Below are 20184 nucleotides of genomic sequence, written 5' to 3'. Positions count from 1 at the left end.
ATTCCAACCTAACAAAATAGCTTATTCCCAATAACTAACAACAAGGCAATGGCAAAAATTGGCAGTCTCTGTGATGACGGGCAGAAGAGAAGGAATGTGCTCAAGAGACGGGTCCTCGCGGAGCAATGCTGCGGTTTCAGTGTGCTGAGAGCTTCGAGGGGCTACCCTGTGGTCCTAGAGACTGGGGTTGGGAGAGTATCTTCCAAAGGTTTTCAAGAAATGATATCGTATGTTCTCTAGGAGCATCAGAGGTTCTGCTTGGGGCCTACTTCGTGGAACTTCTTCCGGTTCTGAACCACCGTGTTCTTTCTTCTTTCCACCACCCACACGGAAACCCCGAGGCCAGCGGAGCATCCTGTCTGCTCCCTCACGCCCCGTGTCTCCACCTCCTGAGGCGTCCATCGTGTTCATGTCTTTCAACTCCATTCTTCCTTTCCCTGCCTCGCAGTTTTCACAGTAACTCCTGCCTCTCCAGGGTTTCTGCACGGGGTGAGGAGACTCAGAATACCTAGCAAGTTGCTTCCAAATAGGCACGCTGGGACTGTGCCAGCAGACCCCCGACCTAGACACTGGGCTTGTGCACCGGAGGGGAGAAGCTCACGCACATGTTGAAAACGACACGAGGCACCACACCACCCCAGAAACCACATTGCTGTAGCTGACCGTCTGGGCCCTCTTTCCGCGGCCCTCCACGCCAGGCCCCGGAGCAGTTATAGCCCGTCCGATCGGGAGGAACCGGGGAGCCCCAAGCCTCAGTTTAGCCCTAATACTGGTGTCTGCTGTATCTTCACCCTGCTAATTAGGTCTCCAGAGTAACCTGCCTGGTAATATAGGTCTGCTGAGGCGGGGCCTCTCCCCAGCTCCTGTCACTCTCTCAGGGACCTGCTGGCCCTTCAGAGGATGTGTCCACCCATTCCGATCCCCAGCCCGGCCCAGGTCAGTACCTGCATCCAGGCTCCCCTGCACTGACTTCCCACTGGTCCCAGGTGACCTGCTGCACCTGGCTGCTGGAGTGGCATCTGTTGTCCCCAGATCCCCTGCCTGGACCCCAACCCTTCCTCAGTGGAGCTTGGGCACTGTGCTAGGGCCCATGCGCCGTGCTGGCATCCAGGATCTGCCACTGATGTGCCTGTGGCACCGCCCCAGCACCACTGCAAACAGCAGGCACAGGCCTCTGTGATCTGTGAGCCTGCCAGACCCAGCCAGTCCTTCCTGCCATGTTCGCACCAACCCTGGGCCCAGCCGGCAGCTGCCCGGCCTTTCATCTGCTGCAGAACTCCACAGTGGCAGTGTGAGGGGACAGAGCTTTCCACTGCCATCTGCCAGCCCCCACCTGTACTACATCCTTAACCTTCAATGCAGGTCCTGCCACCAAGCTGTGACCCGTTCCTGGTCGGCAGGTGCTGGAGAGGCCCCACCCAGGAAGGCCACTGGATCTCAGGGCGCCACTTGTGAGAGGTCAGGGAATGGCCTCACATGCCGAGGAAGTGCTCAGAGAGCTTTCCAGGAAACTCAGGAGGAGCCAGAGATGCTGGAGAATGTTCTCCTGTAGCGACACGAGTGCTGTGAGCTCTGCATCTGACCTTTCCTGCTCGCGTATGAAAAGTTGTCTCAGCCTACTGCCCCCGGCTCATCTCTGTAAGACATGCATCAGTGTGCTCCAATAGGTCTTTAAGGGGCCTTGAGAGAATGAGACCTGTCTTACCGAACCCTCGGACCCTCGTCTACTCTCTTTTCCACTGTCCGAGGCCGCCTCTGGCTAAGCCCCATGCACCTGGCTCAGCTGTGTTCTCTGAATGACTGGTGCCCAGTGGGGCCAGTCCCCAAATTATCCAAGAAGGCTGCTCCCTCCTGAGGCCCTGAAGCCTCCTGAGGCTTTCCTTAAATCCCCAGGTCCCCAGAGCCTAACCCTAGGGGCTTTGAGGGGCTGCAGAGCCAGGCCCCAGTGAACTCCGTGTAGAGATCTGTCCTGTTTGCCAGACCCTGCAGACTGCAGCCCGTCCACAGTCTGAGGGCCCTCAGGCTGAGCCTGGCCATCCAGTTTCCCTCTGGGGCTGTCCTGGACTTGGGTTTACCCACCCCCTGCCCCCAGCAGAGAACTCTCCATGTTACCTCATTTCTGAGCTTAAGGGAATCCAAGAAAGCCCTCAATTTAAGACCCTCCAGACTGTCCCTGTGGGGCCCCAGGCCAGCCACTGTCCCTTCCCAGATGACAGAAGTCCAGAATCCAGTGACCAGTTCTTGGCATTGTCCCTGGGGACCACATTCGGAGAGACTCTCTGAGTCAGGAGGGTCTGCATGGGCCCTCATTACACAGAAGCCAGCAAAGAAGAATCCGGAAGCCCCAAGAGTCTCCAGGCTCAAGCAGGTGCTACCTCCCTGAACCCCACCATCTCTGCAAGTTGCCTCAAAGCAGAGGGACACTATTTCTCCTTCAAGTGAGGACACATGGAGGACAGTCCAGTTACTGCCCTAGAAATTAACATTAACCTCTCTAGGAGCACCCCTATGTCCATCTGAGGGTCGATCCCATGCGACCGAAGAGCCACAGTTTTAGCTTCTAAGCTGCATAAAGATTTAATTAGCGCGCCCAGAGCAACTCGGTTCTGCTGCGCCACCTCAGCGTCCTCAGGGGTTCCTGGGTCCCGGAAGAGGACACTGAACTCCCCTCTGAGGTGAGGTTCCGTAGGTTGCCGTGTGTCCCGAAAGTTGCAGCAGGACGTACAAGTGGCTGTGCGGATCCTGGGAACTTTGCTACATGTCTTCTGGTGTCTGAGCCCTCAGAAATGAACTCAGTATAACTCTTCTGGGGCCCAGAGCCTTCAACAGAACATCAGGGCTAACTATGAGGAACCCCAGAATCCAGGAGTTTGAAACACATCCTGGGGAGGAAATCACTGTCCTTCCAAAGCAGGAGTCACTTAAGTCACACGAAAAGCTCTGGCTTTCATAGGAGGCCCATCTATGGGGTTCTTGAGTTAAGCCCAGCCAGGAAAGGGACTGTTCTGGATGTAACACTTTACTGCATTAGCCTTGTCCTGGGCCCGAGAGGCAGGCAGAGGACAGACACGGAGCCGGAACAGACCGTTCCCTGACTCGCGGTGAATCCAGTCTGTATGAGCTGTGAGTGGGAGCCCGACTATCTCAGCCACACGGCCTCGGTCTACCTCCTGTCGTGCTCAAGCTGGTGACGAGGAGCCCCGCCCTGGAGACGGGCACCTGCCCTGGAGAGGACGGGGAGGCCTTTAGGAAAATTCCTCTCGCAATCCAGGAGGTCGATCACGAGACAGCGCGTCTGGCTGGCCCTTACAGTCTTGGGGAAGTGAATTTGATGAGACCTAAGCCCCCCAAAGTGCCCTGCATCATAGTAACTGGGTCCTGGGCTAGTTAAGGCCGACAGGTTAAGGTGGGGAGCCACAGCCAGCCCGTGGTGCGTGGGGCCAGTCCATTCACTCAGGGGCCGCTCACAAGGGCCCCTCACTGGGCTTACAGCTCTGCTGTGGCCGCCTTGAAATCCTCAATAATTTTATCTTCGAACTTTTAAAAAAATTAATTTTACTGTTGACAGTATTACAGTTGTTCCCTCTTTTTCCCCCTTCCCCCCTCTACCTGGTTTCCGCCCCTACTGTCTATCCATGGGCTATGCACATACCACATAAATTCTTTGGTGTTTTTTGTAAGTAAAGCCTGGTGGACAATGGAGCACACAGTGTGAGCAGAGTAAAGAACTTTATATTTCAGTATTTTTAGTGGCACTTTTTTTCCTGCTCTTTTGCCAAGAGGCCCAGTCCTGTCAGCAGCCCAAGCAACCAGCTCCCAAACAACCAGTTAACCTGTGAATGGAGGAATTAAAGACATAATAATCACCAGGAACTCTCTGGAGATTCCTCAACCTGTAGCCTCAAGACTAGCAAAAAATCTTTTCTGCCTTTGGGTCACTTAGCAAGTCAATCCATCATTACCTGGTACTCTCTTCAAACTCACCCAGCTCAAAAGAGAAGCTCACTGGTGAGAACCAGGGCATAGGGTCCTGCATTCCAGGAAGCAAATCGTGTTATGACACCACAGGGTCAGTGCAAAGGGTCCTGAGTGGCCGTAGAACCAACCCTGTGGTTATGGTCAGCACAGGACGGCGCTGGGGCAGCTGCTCTGCTCCTGTCCTAGGACCCACCCAGTGAATGTGTCTGTTAGTTCCTCTTGCAAACATTTTTTAGTACCTGCTGTGTGCCAGGCACTGTGGAGATGAAGACACAGTCCTGTCCCCGACAAGAGACACCAGCATTTAGTGAATGCATCATAATAAAACGAGCTAATATTTTTATGCACATATAGTGTGCTATAGAAGCACTGGATAATCAATGCTGCCTGAGGGAGTCAAAAATATCCCAGAGAAGGATCTTGAAAGATGGACAGAGTTCGCCACGTTAAGAAACACCGAGAGCAGCATCGAGACGTCCCTGCACACAGCCCCCTGCAGAATGGTGAGAAGCTCGGCATGGCACGCCTTGGGCTGTGTGGGAAGGGGACTGTTTGGAAAACAAGGCTGGGCATAGAGCTGTGAAGAAGGCCTTGTGACGCCAGCTGAGGAATCCAGGTTTACCTAGTGCGCAACAGGAGCCAAGAAAAGATTAGACAGTGTTAACTGTGCTTTTTAAGGAGATGCTTCAGCTGGGGGTATGGGAGAAGGGCTGGGGCAGGAAAAACCAGGGAAGGGAATCCAGGCAGAGACAGTGGTAAGCAAGAGAATGGCGAGGCTTCGTCTAAGCCTAAGGGATGCGGTAAAATTGGAGACACCACTCCAGTAGACTTGTCGACTAACTGGATACGGGTGTTGAGAGAGAGCGCCCTACCAAGCGTTCCGTTTGGGGCAAGGCAGAAGGGACCTGCGGGGCAGACACCCAATATATCACGTGGAGCAGGTTTACAGGGGAAGACGGAGTCTGCAGGGCCTGCAGAACATCCTGGGGTGTGTGTGCATCAGGCATCTGGAAACAGATCTGGATCTCCGGAGGGAGGCTGAGGATGGACACTGCTTTGGGAAGCATTCCCGTAGAGGCATTGGTCCTCGCCACAGGAGTGCAATCACCTCGAGAGAACTTGGGGAGCCAAAGGGCATTTCAGGGATGGCCAGAGATGGGAGAGACTGGACAAGAGACAGAGAAGGAACAGAAGGGGGAAGAAACCATCAAACTGTAGCATCAAACTGAAACCATCAAACTTAAGCAGGCAGCCGCGGATAAGGGAGGTCAAGCCAGATCACTCAATTCTGCACCTGGGAGGGCTGTGCTGGCTTCATTGGCACAGTCTCAGGAGGGGCAGAGCTGGCCCGCCATGGTCTGAGGTATTAATAGGATAATACAAGGAGGGAGAGAGACAGAGCAGTCGTTAGAAAGGGGAGGTAAGGTCACGGGTATATTTTTTAATGGTGAAATATACAGGAGAGCAATAATAAAGATGAGAGCCAGCTCCGAGGGAGGCTGGAAGCAGTAGGCTCTGGAAAGCTAAAGGTAGGGATGGGGGCCTTTGCAGGTTGGGTAAGCTGGTGAAGGGAGGGGGGTTAGGAACATTCATGCCAGATGACTTCTATTTTCTCAGTTAGCAGGAAGGTGAGAAAAGGCAAAGCTCAAAGGCTTTAAGGAGTCTTAGTTTCCAGGGTGGATACCTGCTTCCTGCTATTTTCAGCTCTGCCTCCTGCCGGAGTTGTGCAAGCTCACGCTGCACTGTCCTGCTCCCCTGATGCTCCCCTGCAGCCCCTGCAGCTCCCAGGCTGCTCCTCCCGCCCTGTGTAGACTCAGCCTACTGCTGACAGATGCATCTTCCTTCAGTGCCTGCTAGGACAGGCCAGCTCGGCCTCTCTCTGACACCTGAGCCACCTATGACCCATAGAGCCCTGGGCCAATCCCAGCAGTCTCCCCCGTGCTCTCTCTCTCTCCCACCCACCTCCCATCTTTCTAAAACTCAGCTTTGCATTTTAGAAGCTCCCACCTTCCTCTCAACCCATCAGTACCCCCAACAGGCACTCCCCTTGCCAGATGAGGCAACTTAGCTGTGGGCCGAAGACCTATTTGATTTGGCCTGCATGGTGTTTTAACAAAAGGAGAATCCATCCAGTTAGCCATAGGTGCCACCCTTCCCTATTGCATCATACCCACCCCAGGCCCAGTTCACACACCAATGATATCTACCTGCTCTCTGCAGGTGTGTGAAAAAAAGGCCACACTGTCTGAGGATTCAAGACCTTCTGTTCTCTGGCTTCAGTGCGTCTCTCAAACCATATTGCCATTACTCTGCAAATCCCTTAGTCCAGAAATGAATCTGCCCTGTCCCGCTTCCCACTCCTGGCCCCGGTCTGGCCTCCCTAGGTATGTGCACGCCTGTCTCCCACACTGCCTCTCCTCCTATCTGCGTGCCCTCCCCTCTCCACTGTCACGCTGAGATCAGGCTCAAATCCCACCTCTTCAAGGTCTCTAGACCATCCACAGCGTCTTTCGCCTGGACTCCTCTCACATGACCCTTGTGTATATTTCTTTATCTTTTTCTTTTTGTAAGTTTCCTATTTCCTCAGATAAGCCTATAGAAAGGATTCCTTATACGCTGTATATGAGGAAAGCCACATGGCGCAGACCCGCCTCTGGGTGATCTCTCTCGCACACGAGCCAACCCGACTCAGCGACCTGTGATCTCCTGACCGTGAAACACGACAGCAAGCACAGACCCACAGTGCCTTCAGGGCAGAGGCCACAGCTACCGTCTGCAGACTGCCTAAAACTTAGTAGGTACTCAATAAATAGTTGCAATGAGTAAGTGAAAAAAAAGCAGAACTCTCTTTTTCTTCCGAAAACAGATGGGCAGTAAAGTGTCTCCTTGCTGGAAACAAACAACCGCTGCTGTGCATCTCGGTCATGGAGGCGTCCAAGGCCAGGTGTGCTTCACGGAGGTCCGAAGGGACAGACTCTAGAAGCAGCAGGAACTAGGAAGACCAGAGCTCTGGCCACAACACTAGCAGTGATTTACAAGGTGAACTTGGGCAAATCTCTCAACAGCTACTGATTCCTCAAGGTAATGGGATCCTTTCTTCTCACACTCTGCAGAGTTACAATGACCATCTGGTGGGGAGCGAGAGTGAGTGGCTGGACTGGAGGAACAACTATCAGAATAGGCGGGAGGGCTGCTCGCCTGTGGTGTCCTCAGCCAATACTACGGGTTCGCCTGCTCTTTGTCCCAGCTTCTGTGTGGATCCCTAGGTCTGTGATAGGCTGGGATTCCAGCAAACACCCTTGACTCCCTATTCCCACCCAACCTGTTTGTTTCAGCTACACACAAGATGCAGCAGTTCCCAGTGGAAAATTTAAAAGGACAAACAATGTTCACATGAGTTTGATAAAATTCTACCATGGTCAGCACGCACCATGCTGTTCCAGGTGTCAGCCCGGAGTTGAGACAGGTAGTGATCACACTCTCCTTTGGCAGAAACCAAGGCCCTGGGACAGCAGTATTGAGTTTCGGAACGGTGACCCTCCCAGGAGGCTGGGTGTGGGCAGAAGGGGTGGATGTAGTTGGGTAATCGAACTTCCCTGCTAATTGACATAAGCCAGAGAAAGACAAACACTGCAAGCTATCATTTATGTGGACTTTAAAAGAAAAAAAAAAAGAATGAGAACCCCTGTAGGACCTTGAGGGTACTGACAGGTTGAGAGGAAGGTGGGCACTGCTAAATGCAGGGTAGAGTTTTCCAGAATAGAGAGGTGGTTGCCAAGGGTGTAGGGCAGGGGCAACAGGGAGATGTAGGTCCCAGGGTACAAAATTTCAGTTACAAATTCTGAGGATCTAATGTGCGACGTGATGACCATAGTTGGTAACATGGTACTGCATACTTAAAAGTTGTTTAGAGTACGTATTAAGTATTCCCACTCCCCAAAAACAAAAACCGAATTAATTATGTGAGGTGAAGGATGTGTTAATTCTCTTGATCTTGGTCATCGCTCCACAATGTCCATGTCCATCAGCTCATCACACTGTACACCTGCAATGTGTTCAATTCTATTGGTCAGTCATTTCCGTAACGTTGGGGGGAAAGAGGTAGAGTTTGAGAAGTGTTTGTTTACCCTGCACTCAGGAAATATTCAATAACTGCTTGTTCCAGCCGCAGAGGAGAGTTTCAGGTTTCTAACAAGAAGAAAAGCCAGAGAACAGTTCTGAAGGAGGAAGTGCGAGGGAGTGAAAGCCGAGTGCACTGGGATATGCGGGGCTGCAAAGGACGTGCAGGAAGGCAGAGCAGCAATCACGCCGGACACACGGACGAGGACTCAGAAAAATGACTTCTGCACAGATTCAAAGGGAGGCATCTGCCACAGCGAAGCAGGAAAAAGAAGGACCAAGAGCCAGACAGCGAAGGGCTACAGACAGCCGTCCAGCGGTGGGGACAGGACTAAAACTGTGCTGGAAGAAGTGGCAGGAAGCGAGACAACGTGGAAGGGTGGATGGAGTGGCGTGCAACGATGGGACGTTTTTATTTATTGGAAACTGTCTTCCTTCTAGCATCAGACATTGAGGTTTCTCAGTCGCCACCCCAAGGGCTCTGTCAAACTGTATCGCCAGGAGAAGCAGTGGGGAGCAGGCTGTATTTTTGCACTCACTCGTTTACAGGGTGCCCTGGAATAAACGCTTCTCTCCCTCAAGGCCCTGGTTGCAATGTGTGTCTGAAGCACAGGAGCACGTCTGCACTACGGTGCTCCTTGAAGTAGCTGTTTCAAGACAAAAGTACGAACGCCCTGGACTCAATGTACCAAGCATTGGTGCCCGGGTGACTTGACTGGGAGAATGAGCATTCTGACATGACTGCGCAGCAACCAGACAGCTCTGTGTGCCAGCAATCTGGTCATCTCACTCAGCACTTCTTAAGGCAAAGCTTTAACTTTTTTTTTTTTAAAGCAGATATTTGATTACTAAGGCATGCAAGGCAGCAAACACTGAAAGCAGGCTTCTGTGATACAGAAAGCACTCTAAGGCCACAAAAGCTGAAAACAAATGTTTCAGAATTCCCAGGGACTCTGGTTAGCTTCTTTGGATTCCTGGTTTCTGCGTGTGCACGTGAGTGAGTGTGCCCTGTGTGTGTGTGTGTGTGTGTGTGTGCGCGCCCCCCCCCCCCCCCCCCCCTTTTAAAAATAGAGCAAGGGCACTTCATTGATGAAGGCTGGAAACAGAAACAGTATCTAAGGTCTGGGTTCTGGTCCCCAGTCTTTTCGGAAAAAGACAAATTTCCCGTCCTAGTAGAGATGGTAATGGTACCTGACTGGCTAGGCATCCCGGTAGAATTTATTAGCAAGATGAGGACAGTTTCGTATGAAGACTGTCTTGAAGATCTACAGACAAGATGTTGGTGCTGGATGACAGGATTCTTATTAAGCTAATGCTTGATGGTCAGGGTCTTGCTTATAATGTTTTATTCATAAATACTGCAAAAGTGAAATGAATTATTAATGCAACGATCATCTGTCGGAGACAGGAATCATTAACAGAATCTCACCGGGGCTGGGCTGGTTTATAGGGACTAGCAGTGCAAATGCTTTTCAGTTCTGTGGGGACCACGTGTGCAGACTGGCCCTGGTCCCCAGGAATCAAGCTGGCGCCATTCACCAGCTGTCAAGTAGCCACTGCAAAGCACACCCAGTTAGCTTCCTCCCGTCTACCTGTCCACATTAGAACACCTGCCATCACTATGGCACCCACAGTAGGTCCCCAGTCCCCATCTCTCCAGTTCCTGTGGCATTACTGGGGGGAAAGGGTACTCTGCTTGAATACAGGGCAAGGTTCCTCAGGGTCAAACTTCGGCCTAAATAGAGTAGCTTACTCTCCTTAGTACTTATTATGTAAGTTGCGTACTACTTACTAAGTGCCAAGCACAATGCAAGGTACTTTATGTGTCTCATCTCATTGTATCCTCCCAAACTGGCCATGCCAGAGGTCCTGATTATCATCCCCAACTTTCGGATGAAGAAGCCAAGTCACAGAGAGGTTAGGTACATTGCTCAGGGTCACACAACTTGGAAGTGGCAAAGTTGGAATTTAAATCTGGTTCCCTCCTTATTCCAAAGCCCCTACCCTTGCCATTGACTTTAATGAACATCAAGTCGGAAGCCTGTGGGACTGTCATTCCTGGGAGATATTGTCATAACTGTTACTCCGAGGCTGCAAAATCTTCAAAACCGATCAAGAGGAAGCTAGACTTCAAAAGATCAAGCGACTTTACAGAAGTAAACTTACCTAGAAATTAGTCTGCTTGGACTCTAATCTCAGCTCTCCTTCTAATTATGGGCAAAACACTGGATCCCTCAGGGCCTATTTCCTCATCTGGTAATAATACCAGAACTTCCATCATAGGGCTGTCAAGAAGATTAAATGAAATAAAACATGTAAAATGCTCAGAACCACATATAGCACATGATGAGTATTAACTATAATTATTTATACCAGTATGGGTCTACGGGCAAGATGCTTAAGTCCACCTAGGTTTCCTTATCTATAAAACAGATGTGCGCAGTTGTTATGAGGATTAAGTGAAATAAAATCCTAAAAGCTTATCACATGCAGACCCCCATGTAAGAGGCAGACCGAAAATATGTTCATTTGCTTCCCTCTTCCCAATGTAGTACTATCACTTAGTCATCTGAGACCTCCGCCTCCCTTATTATAAAACAAGATAGCCACTCATTCCCCAGCCATTGTGATCTCAGGGTTATACCACAGCTGGAGCCTGCCAAAGGCCAGGCTGGATTCAAGGAAACCTGGGTCCCACTGATAGTTCCCACCTTTGAAAAGCCCTTTAGCTTCCCTAAGTCTTCTTTATCCATTCTATGATCTCTGAACAAGTGTGTCACAGATCATGTCAGATATGCAAAGATAGATAAGGTACAGTCCCTGACTTCAAAGAATGCACATTCTAGTTTAAAATAAAGGCACATAAACAATTAAGTGCATTGATTAAAGTATGGACAAGACAGAGGTGGCCCCACAGAGGTGGCCATCAGATTTACCGAGGCAGGACAGGAAAGATTCAGAGAGGATAAGCCCTGGGGTTGAGTCTTACAAGATGAATGGCAGTTTCCCAGGCAGAACGAGAGGAAAGGTATTCCAGCAAGTGCAAAGACTTAGGGATGCAAAACTAGGGACTGTAAATAATTAATTGTAGCTGAGTACAGGGTGCATCTAGGGGAGTGGCAGGAAAACAGGATAATGTCATCCCCACTTACCTGGCAGGGTTTCTGTGAGACCAATGAGAACAATGTATTTAAAACGCTGGAAAGGACACAGTGTTGCAGAAATGTCATGTATGATTACTAGTGTACTCTAGGAAGGCTCATTATGGTACTAACTTCACCCATTTCCTAGCATGAGAACTGCGGGCGGGTATTGTTTCTTGTTAGCACCACCTTGCCTCCTTCCTCTCCCGAGAGAAGGCAAACAAGATTTAGCATTGATCTAAGTGCAGAGGTGAGAGGGAGAAATGAGAAGAAAAACATCCAACTCTTTGTTTCAATGACCACAAATCTTTTGAAAGTTCCTTAACTAAATAGTTCTCATATTTTTTAAAGAGTTCAGTTCTTTTTGGCCAAAAAGGAAACCTTGATCCTAAAACCATGATGTTTTAAATATTCTTGGCCATAGCCCATAGTAAGAAATACCATAATCTAACACACACACACACACACACACAAAGTTGTAAAAACAATACTTAATACCTACTACGTGCAATGCACTCAGATATTTTCTCTTCTATTTTATGTCATTTAAAAAGGTGTCAGTTAAAATCTCCTAACTGATTTCATTATTTGCTAGTGGGTCACAAGCTTTGAAAAACACCACCTTAAGGCATAGGAAGGTTCATGGAAGATTTCAAAAGTATAATTCACAAATTCCCTCAACCTTTCTTTTCTTTTGTATTTCAAGGCATTGCAAAACAGGAGCAAGTCCAGCCCATTTTCTGGGAAACAAAACATCCCTGCGTGCACAGTTCACATGGTGTGTTGTCTGACAGAAAAGGGGAGGTCTCCACGTGGGCTTTCTTGTGTGTTTGGTTGCTGCAGATGATTAGGCATGTTGACGAGTAGAATTTCAAAACACAGGCCTCTCTCTTGGGCAGGACCTTGGTGCACTGTGGAAAGTAAGATCTTATGTCCCCAATGTCTTTTCGATGAGAATATTCAATAAGCAATTTCTTTCACTTAAGGAGCCCATCACACATCATCACCCAGAAGTGAGCAAGCATTCTGCCTCAGGGCTGCTAGAATGGGAACACAATGACTAGATGCCTTTCCAATCATGCACAGATTTAAAATTCACAGCACCATCATCACTACTACCACCTCCCTCAACAAGGCAAGAATCTGCTCCCCATCCAGCTCTGTATACTTTTGTGTCCAACTAAAATCCTCAAGCTGGAAGGAAACACAAAGGGCATCTGGTCTACCTCCCTCCTTCCAAAGAGGATAGCCAACCAAACTTCTCCAGCTCGAAGTGGAAGTATTTCCCCTTGTACCACAATGTGCATCTGTGCTCCACAGGGCTTTCCTTGTGCTGCACAAGCTTTAGATGTTTCTCCTATCACACTTTTAATGATACTGTTTATCCTACTTGGAATGTTTTTCTCTCTTGCCCACACAAATCCCACTCATCCTTTCAGAACACATCCCAAGCTCTCTAAGAAGCCTTCCCCAAACTCTACAGACCTGTCCATCCCTCCCTCCTCCTCTGAAATGAGATTCAGCTCATTGAACTCATGCAACCTTTTGCCTCTGAGATGCTGTTTAACAAGATTAACGTATTTGTTAATTGACTGACTTTCTAATATTTAAAAGATGGTGTGTTTATAAGTAATTTTAATCTTAAATTAACCCTTCTTACAGCATACATAGTAAGGAGTAAATAGAAAGATTTTGCATTTTATTAGGAAGATATTTAAATCAGGTTATCATTACAGCAATAAGTATTAAGCTATTAATGTCCATGTACTCAGAACCAGTGACAACTGCAATGCAGGCGCCAGCACTGCTGTTTTTCTGACACTGGAGACACTTGTCTCGGGCAACCAAATTCTTGCCTGTATCTGACAGAGCACCTGAGGGGCTCCGTCCCTGAATGGATACTATGGTAGATGCATCATGCAAGGAGACTCTGTACTTTGATACATAGTCAATCCACTACACTGTGTTGGCTTTGGTTTTTGTTATAATAGGATCACTGAATTTTATAACTTTGAAAAAACTTAAAAGATTATCTATTCCATCTCATACGAGGAAATTTAACCCCTAAAAGAGGTAAGCTAATGGGTTTCAGATCACCCTTGTAGAAAATGACAGAGTTGGGGCCAAAAAACCCAAATCTTCTGTTATCCAAAGAAATCAGGAGCTAGAAGTCTAAAAACCCCAGTCCACCTAGCTCTCAGTTTCATTTCCCCTGTCCCTAAACTTCCCGTCTTCCACCAGATCCCTCTGTCTCACCACCGACGCACTTCCCCAATCCAGGACACCAAACTGTCTTCCTCTCATCAACCACCTCCCCGTGTGGTTCCATTTCAGTGTCACGACTTCTCTTATCCCACCTGGCAATTTCCCTGTTTATTCAGGTTTCTCCCTTATCCAATACCACATCTACCAAAACCACCAGGTTGCTTTATTTTAAACCCTTCCTTATGGTCCAGACAACCTTACCTACGAAACCGAAGCTAGTGACCATGACTGCCTCACAAGAGTCCTGTTCCCTCCACCTAGGATTAATAAAGTCTTTTCCACCTCATGCTGCGTGTGACTATAATACGCTGAAAACAGACAGTTTTCCCCTTCATCAGGCAGGCAAATGCTCAAGACACAAAGCCAAGCAAACGATTGCCAGTTGAGCAGGGAAAGTAGCCGAGTCCATCCACACTACCAATAAATGACAAAGTTTACTCTTTACCCAAAGTTTCCTCTCTAGCTCAAGAGTGGAAACAGTGACTAACTGACCCCTTGTTTTCTTCTTGTCTACCTTCTCGCCAAGGCACTCAAAGAAGAACGAGGTGCTCAGAGCAGAAGACAGGACAAAGACGAGCCCAGTAAAAAGTCCAAACAAATCAAAACTAGCTGCAGAGTGTGGTGTTCAACATGCGGCCTCGGAAGGCCAGCTGGCCGGTCTTGGTTCCGCCAGTGACAGCTGAGTGACCCTGGGCGTCCCGCTTGAACTCTGCTCAGTTTCATCTGGTAAGTGGGGTCACAGCAGTACCTACCTCACAGGGTTGCCGCAAGCATCAAGTGAGTTAATACATGTGAAATACTTAGGACAAGGTTTGACACAAACGGAACACAACCTAAATGTCTATGCAGTGAAATCAACCCTGAGTCGGAAAGTATTCTGACAGCCATGCCCTGCGCCTGCCGATCTGCACCCTGCCTAGCAGCTCCAGGACTCAGAGACATCATGATGCTTCCTGTACCGCACTGCAGACGCCCTACGTCCTCCACGGTGGTTGCTTCCCGAGAATTCATTTTTTAATTCCTCTTCATCGGGACTTGACCAGAATCAACTCCTGGGTCTCTCGCTAACAGTCTCCATCGCTGCAGCCACCACACCTGGTGTGGAAAGGCCTCGGACACAAGACAAGGCCTGTGAAACCACACAAGTGCCTGTCTGCCCACACATCGCAAACTCTGCCTGTAACCCAGGACTGGAATTGGGGGACAAGAGGCCACCTCCACAGAGTAAACAAAATGAAGGCCATATTCTCCACGCCAAATGTGTCTTCTCGGTTCAGGGCGCACACCTCACAGAAACTGTCCTGAAGCCTCTCCTCCCTGTCCCTTTGCATTGTGCTGGGACTGGGCTCTTGGCTACACTGAATGTAGTCTTCTCGAGGCCACTAACACATGACCACTCTGCTAAGGCCCATAAACTCATCCGTCTCCACCGCCCAGGAGGGTCACCTCTGCTGATGCTCCTGGTCCTTCGGGGCTTCCCGCTCTTGGCTTCTAGGCTGGCTGTTCCTGCCTTCTCCTCCTCCTCATACTGGGGTGTCCTGAGGCTCAGGCCTGGGTCCTCTTCTCTTCTCCATGAGGAGATCGTCCAGTCTTGTGGTTTAAAACACCATTTCTTTTCTCAATGGCTCTCAAATACAGCTCTCCAGCCTGATTCACACATGCAGCTGCCTACTCAGTGACCCCACTGAGGTGTTCGTTAGGATCCTAAACTTAGCTTGTCCAAGACCAAACTCCTGACCTTGCCCCCATCTCCCCCTCTTCTGTCCTCCCCATCTCAGTAAGTAACACTCCCCACCGGCCCCTCTTCCGCTCACCTTCCTTCACACCTCACCAGCCAGCAAATCCTATCAGCTCTCCCTCTAGAAACATCCAGAATCTGACCATAGCTCATGACCTCCAAATTGCCCTCTGCTCTCCATCACGGTGGTCTCTCCTGTACTGAAATACCCTCGCAAGAAATTCTCCAGCATTTACCCTTGCCAACCATAGTGTTTTCTCAAAACGGCAGCCAAAGAGAAGCCATTAAAACTTAAGTCAGGTCATGTCACTCCTTGTTCAAAAGGCTTCAGTGGCTTCTCATCTCACTCAGAAAAGTCCTATGCTAAGTGTATAGCCCTACATAATCGGAGCCGCCCCTACATAATCGGAGCCGCCCCTTCCTAACCACTCCGACCTCCCCTCCCCCCTCTCCTCTGCTCACTGCACTCTGACCTCACCCCCTCCTCTCCCCTGCTCACTGCACCCCGACCTCACCCCCTCCTCTCCCTTGTTCACTGCACCCCGACCTCACCCCCTCCTCTCCCCTGCTCACTGCACCCCGACCTCACCCCCTCCTCTCCCCTGCTCACTGCACCCCGACCTCACCCCCTCCTCTCCCCTGCTCACTGCACTCCAGCCACGCTGCCGCCTTCTGTTCAGGGCCCCTGTGCTTACTGCCTTCCGCCTGGGACACCCTTCCCCAGACAGCAATGTGCGTGGCTCTCGCACCACCTTCGCATCTCTGCTCAAAAGTCATCCTCTAGATCGGGGGTGGGGAACCTTTCTTCTGCCAAGGACCATTTGGATATTTATAACATCATTCATGGGCCATACAAAATTATCAACTTAAAAATTAGCCTGCTAGCCCTGGCAGGTCTGGCTCAGCAGTTAGCATTGGCCCTCAGACCAAATGGTCGCGGGTTTGATTCCCGCTCAAGGGCATGTACCTGGGTTGCAGGTTCAATCCCTGACCCCGCTCAGGGTCCTGTGGCAGGCAACCAATCAATGTGTCTCTCTCACATCGATGCCTCTCTCTTTCTCTCTCTCCCTTCCTCTCTTCCACTCTAACTAAAAAAATCAGTGGAAAAATATCCCCAGGTGAGGAGTAACAACAACAAGCTAGCCTGCTGTATTTGGTCAGGCTAATTCAGTGAGATGTGTGATGTTAGCTGGTGATGATTTTGCGGGTCAGCCCTGGTCTAGATGAAGCCGGCCCTCACAGCACTTTTTAGATTTGCAAACTGTACCTATTTGGCACTCCTCATCCCCCTTCCCTGCTTTATTTTTCCCAATGAGACTCATCAACCTCTTATTTTATATATTTTATAGTAAAACATATTATAAAATTACTTTGCTTCTCCTGACTAGGACACTCATGCTGTCTTCCGCTACTAGAGTAAAAGCTTGAGGCAGGAAGGACTTATGTCTGTTCTCATTCACTGCTGCATTCCCATACCGAGTAAGTGCCTGGTGTACAGCAGGTGCTCAATACATGTTTGCTGAATGAATGGGAATAATGGCTCTCTTGGTTCCTCTTACCTAAGACAGTCATCACCGTCTTCATGAGCTTCATGGGTGTCCTCCGGCGGCTGATGGAGCCACTTGTATGTGGAGACAACACGTTGGTTTTCCTCTTGACATACATGTAGATCCGCAGGTACACCACAACCATGATGAAGAAGGCCACGAGGTTGGACACAGTCCAGAAAATGAGGTAACTCCTGCTGTAAATGGGGGCCAGGGAAGAGCAGGCGGAGATATCACAGAGGCAATTCCAGCCCAGTGTGGGGACCGCCCCCATAAAGATGGCAATGGCCCAGACAAACAAAATGAGCAACGTCACCCTCTTTTTGGTCAGGTTGCTGTGGACCCGCATCCTCATGATTGACATGTGCCTCTCCACGGCAATCACCAGCAAATTGGTCAGGGAGGCAGTCAAGCTAGTGTCCAGAAGCCCCTGGCGGAGGAGCCAGCGGTTGACAGTCAACGTTTTTGAAACGGGGCCAGTGTTGAACATCAGGAACACATAGGCAATTCCAGCAAAGAAATCTGCAGCGGCGAGGTTAGCCAACAGGTAGTAGAAGGGGAAATGAAACTTTCTGTTTTTAATCACCGCCGCGATGACCAGAGAGTTAGAAAAGAAAATAAACAGGCAGAAAAATGTTCCAACGCATAAAACAATCACCAGCTTCGTTCCTGTCCAGTCATCGACAGTGTCGGCACTGCTCCTGTTATAGAAGAAGTCCATCTGCTTATCATAGTGACACTCATTCATTGTGGAGAAGGACTGAACATCCTAGAAGAAAATTAAAGAAAAAACAAAATCATTCTTTGCAAAATCAATCAATAAACCACTCACTGCCCCTTGTTTGGCCAGCCCCTCTCAATCCTTCAGACCTCAGGAGATGTCCCTTCCTCTGGGACCCTCGCCCCTGATTTCCTATCACAGCGTTTGTCTCACACTGGTAACTGGTGTCTGTTTCCAGGCCTAGGTGCAAGCTCAGTGAGAGAGGATTTACGTCACCACTATAACCCCAGGTCTCATTTGCCCTGGCTGCCTGACGGCAGACCTTCGCTGAATGCTGGCTGACTGGCTGGCCGAATCAACCAATACATAAGTGATCATGGAGCCAGCAATAAGTCAAGTATTCCGGGCCCTGCAGTATCCAGGCTGCACTGGTAACAATAACAGCACGACATATGCATGCTTTCTCCTGGTGGTTTCCAGCTCATTTCTTATTTATGGGTTCTATTCATTAATCAAAGGCAGGTTGGCAATGCCAGGCACATTCTTGCCAAGATAACGGGGGTTGAGTTACTTTTCACATGACCAAGTGGCTTCCCCAAGAGTTCAATTTTCCACCACTCTGATTCCAGTCCTGATCCTGCTTTTGCCGTCTTTTGGTTTCGAGCTACAATGACAACCCTCACTTATTAAGCAGGTGGTGCAGGGCTGGAGACTGGTCTCAGTGCTCCTTCCTTACCTTTCTGTTACTCCTTTCTTAGTCTCCTAATCCAAACTGTACCAGCGTGAACTTATTTACTGGATTTTCCAACTCAATCACTTGGAGTCAGTTTCCGTCCCTGGGCTCCCTTCAACAGGCCTCCATGGGCAAGGCTGAGATCTGGGGCTTGGGCAGACCTCCAAGGATATGAGAACATACCTGCCAAGCGAGGGCAAGTCCTCAGGACACAAGTCTGAAAGTAGACCCCAAACTGGGGTCTCAGGCAGACAGGGAAGATACTACTCTCAGGACAAGATCTCTTAGACCCCAAAAGTGAGGGATTCTGGCCAACGAAGGGCCGAGCAGAGGCCCTAAGACTACCCCGTCTTCTGTGCTTGGCGGGAAGACCAGGTGTTCTGCCTCACAAGGGTCTGGGAATAGCCAGGAAAGGTCCTATCAAAAGAGACTGGGGTTGAAGGCCTGCAAATCTAGCTTCTGGGGAGAAGAACTGTGGACTCCCTCATAAGCAATGAGGCTGCAATTTATCTGCTGGAGACCCAGGAGGCTTGGGCACTGAGCAGTTCACTGCCGGAAATGAAGCGTCTCTAACAGCAGGGGCTTTATAGAAATCCCCAGCTTTTAAGGTTCTTATAAATTCTGAAATCCAACACCACATACAGAACCAGGATAAGCATATCAGATATCAATCTGAAGTCCTACAAAACAGAAATGGTATGTTAGGCAGTCTCCTTTTTATTTACATCTTAATGACATGATACTTTTGAATGAATTAGACAGGTACCCCTCTGCTGTAGCAAATGAAAGGTAAGCACTTCACTTTATATGCTGAAAATAAAACTGAGAGTGGTCTCAAGAGAAAAATAGTCCTAGTGCTTTTAAATGACAAGGAAGGGAGACTCAATTTTAATAACAACTAAACAAAAATTATTTTTGCAGAATTCACCAGTACTTAATTGCCAATATCAGATAACTCCATACAACAGGCCAATATATCTACACTTTATTGTGACAGTTTTCCTAAATTAAAAATATAGATATATTTGATCATTTTAATAGCTTCCTAATATTCCAGTATAAGAATATACCACACTCCATTTAACCGATCCCTAAATGCTAGACCCTTAGGTTGTTTCCAGTATTTTGCTTTTATAAGCAAGGTTACATTCTTGTGCATTTATCTTTACATACTTGGCCAATTATTTCTTTAAGATTAATCCACAGACTTCAAGTTGACAAAGTAAAGGATGTAAATTCATTTAAAGGTTTCTGATACATATTGTCAAACTGTTCTTGAGACAGATTGTATTTCTAATCCTACTAGCAGCATATGGGAGTTGAGTGGAAGATACTAATCTAGTGAAATTCAATTTAAATATCCAAGGAGAAAATTCAGCTTTCAACAATGTTGAAAGTATACAGAAATTCAAGTCAAACAATAAAAAAACAAAACAAAAAAAAAAAACACGCGAACTGTTAATGATGCAATTAATATGTGTCCTTTCACTAATGAATAATAATGAATTTTATTTTTATTTTGCTATAGGCTATAGATACCTAAGAGAAACACATCTCTAATTTAAAATTATATTATCCTTGATTAATTCATCAGTAGTATCAAGAGTAATATGCCAGAAAAAAAACTTTAAAATTTTCTTTTGAAGGAGCCTTATCTTTTATTATTATTTTTTTCTTTATTGATTTTAGAGAGAGAGGAAGGGAAAAGGAGAGAGAGGTAGAAACACTGATGAGAGAGAACATAGATTGGCTGCCTTCTGCATGCCCCCCATTGGGGATCGGTCCCTCAACCTGAGCATATGCCCTGATCAGGAGTCCAACCAGGGACCTCTTGGTGCATGGATCAACGCTCAACTACTGAATCACACCAGCCAGGCAGAAGTCTTAACTTTTTATTTTTGGTTCATAAATTTGGTTGAATTTGTAATTATATGATATCT

At 48.5% G+C, this 20184-nt stretch overlaps 1 protein-coding gene across 1 annotated transcript in view; it reads right to left on the bottom strand.

Annotated features, from left to right (window-relative positions):
• Window positions 1-20184, bottom strand: part of LPAR3 (lysophosphatidic acid receptor 3) — a 75488-nt gene that overhangs the window by 32286 nt on the left and 23018 nt on the right. The window contains exon 2 of the mRNA XM_036256955.1: window positions 16803-17559. Within this exon, the coding sequence (XP_036112848.1) occupies window positions 16803-17538 (736 nt within the window). The 5' untranslated portion in view covers window positions 17539-17559. The remainder of the gene's footprint in view (window positions 1-16802; window positions 17560-20184) is intronic.

The sequence above is a fragment of the Molossus molossus genome, unplaced genomic scaffold (genome assembly GCF_014108415.1).
Source record: "Molossus molossus isolate mMolMol1 unplaced genomic scaffold, mMolMol1.p scaffold_m16_p_12, whole genome shotgun sequence".
Classification (NCBI taxonomy): domain Eukaryota; kingdom Metazoa; phylum Chordata; class Mammalia; order Chiroptera; family Molossidae; genus Molossus; species Molossus molossus.
This window is presented reverse-complemented; position numbering and strand designations above follow the sequence as displayed.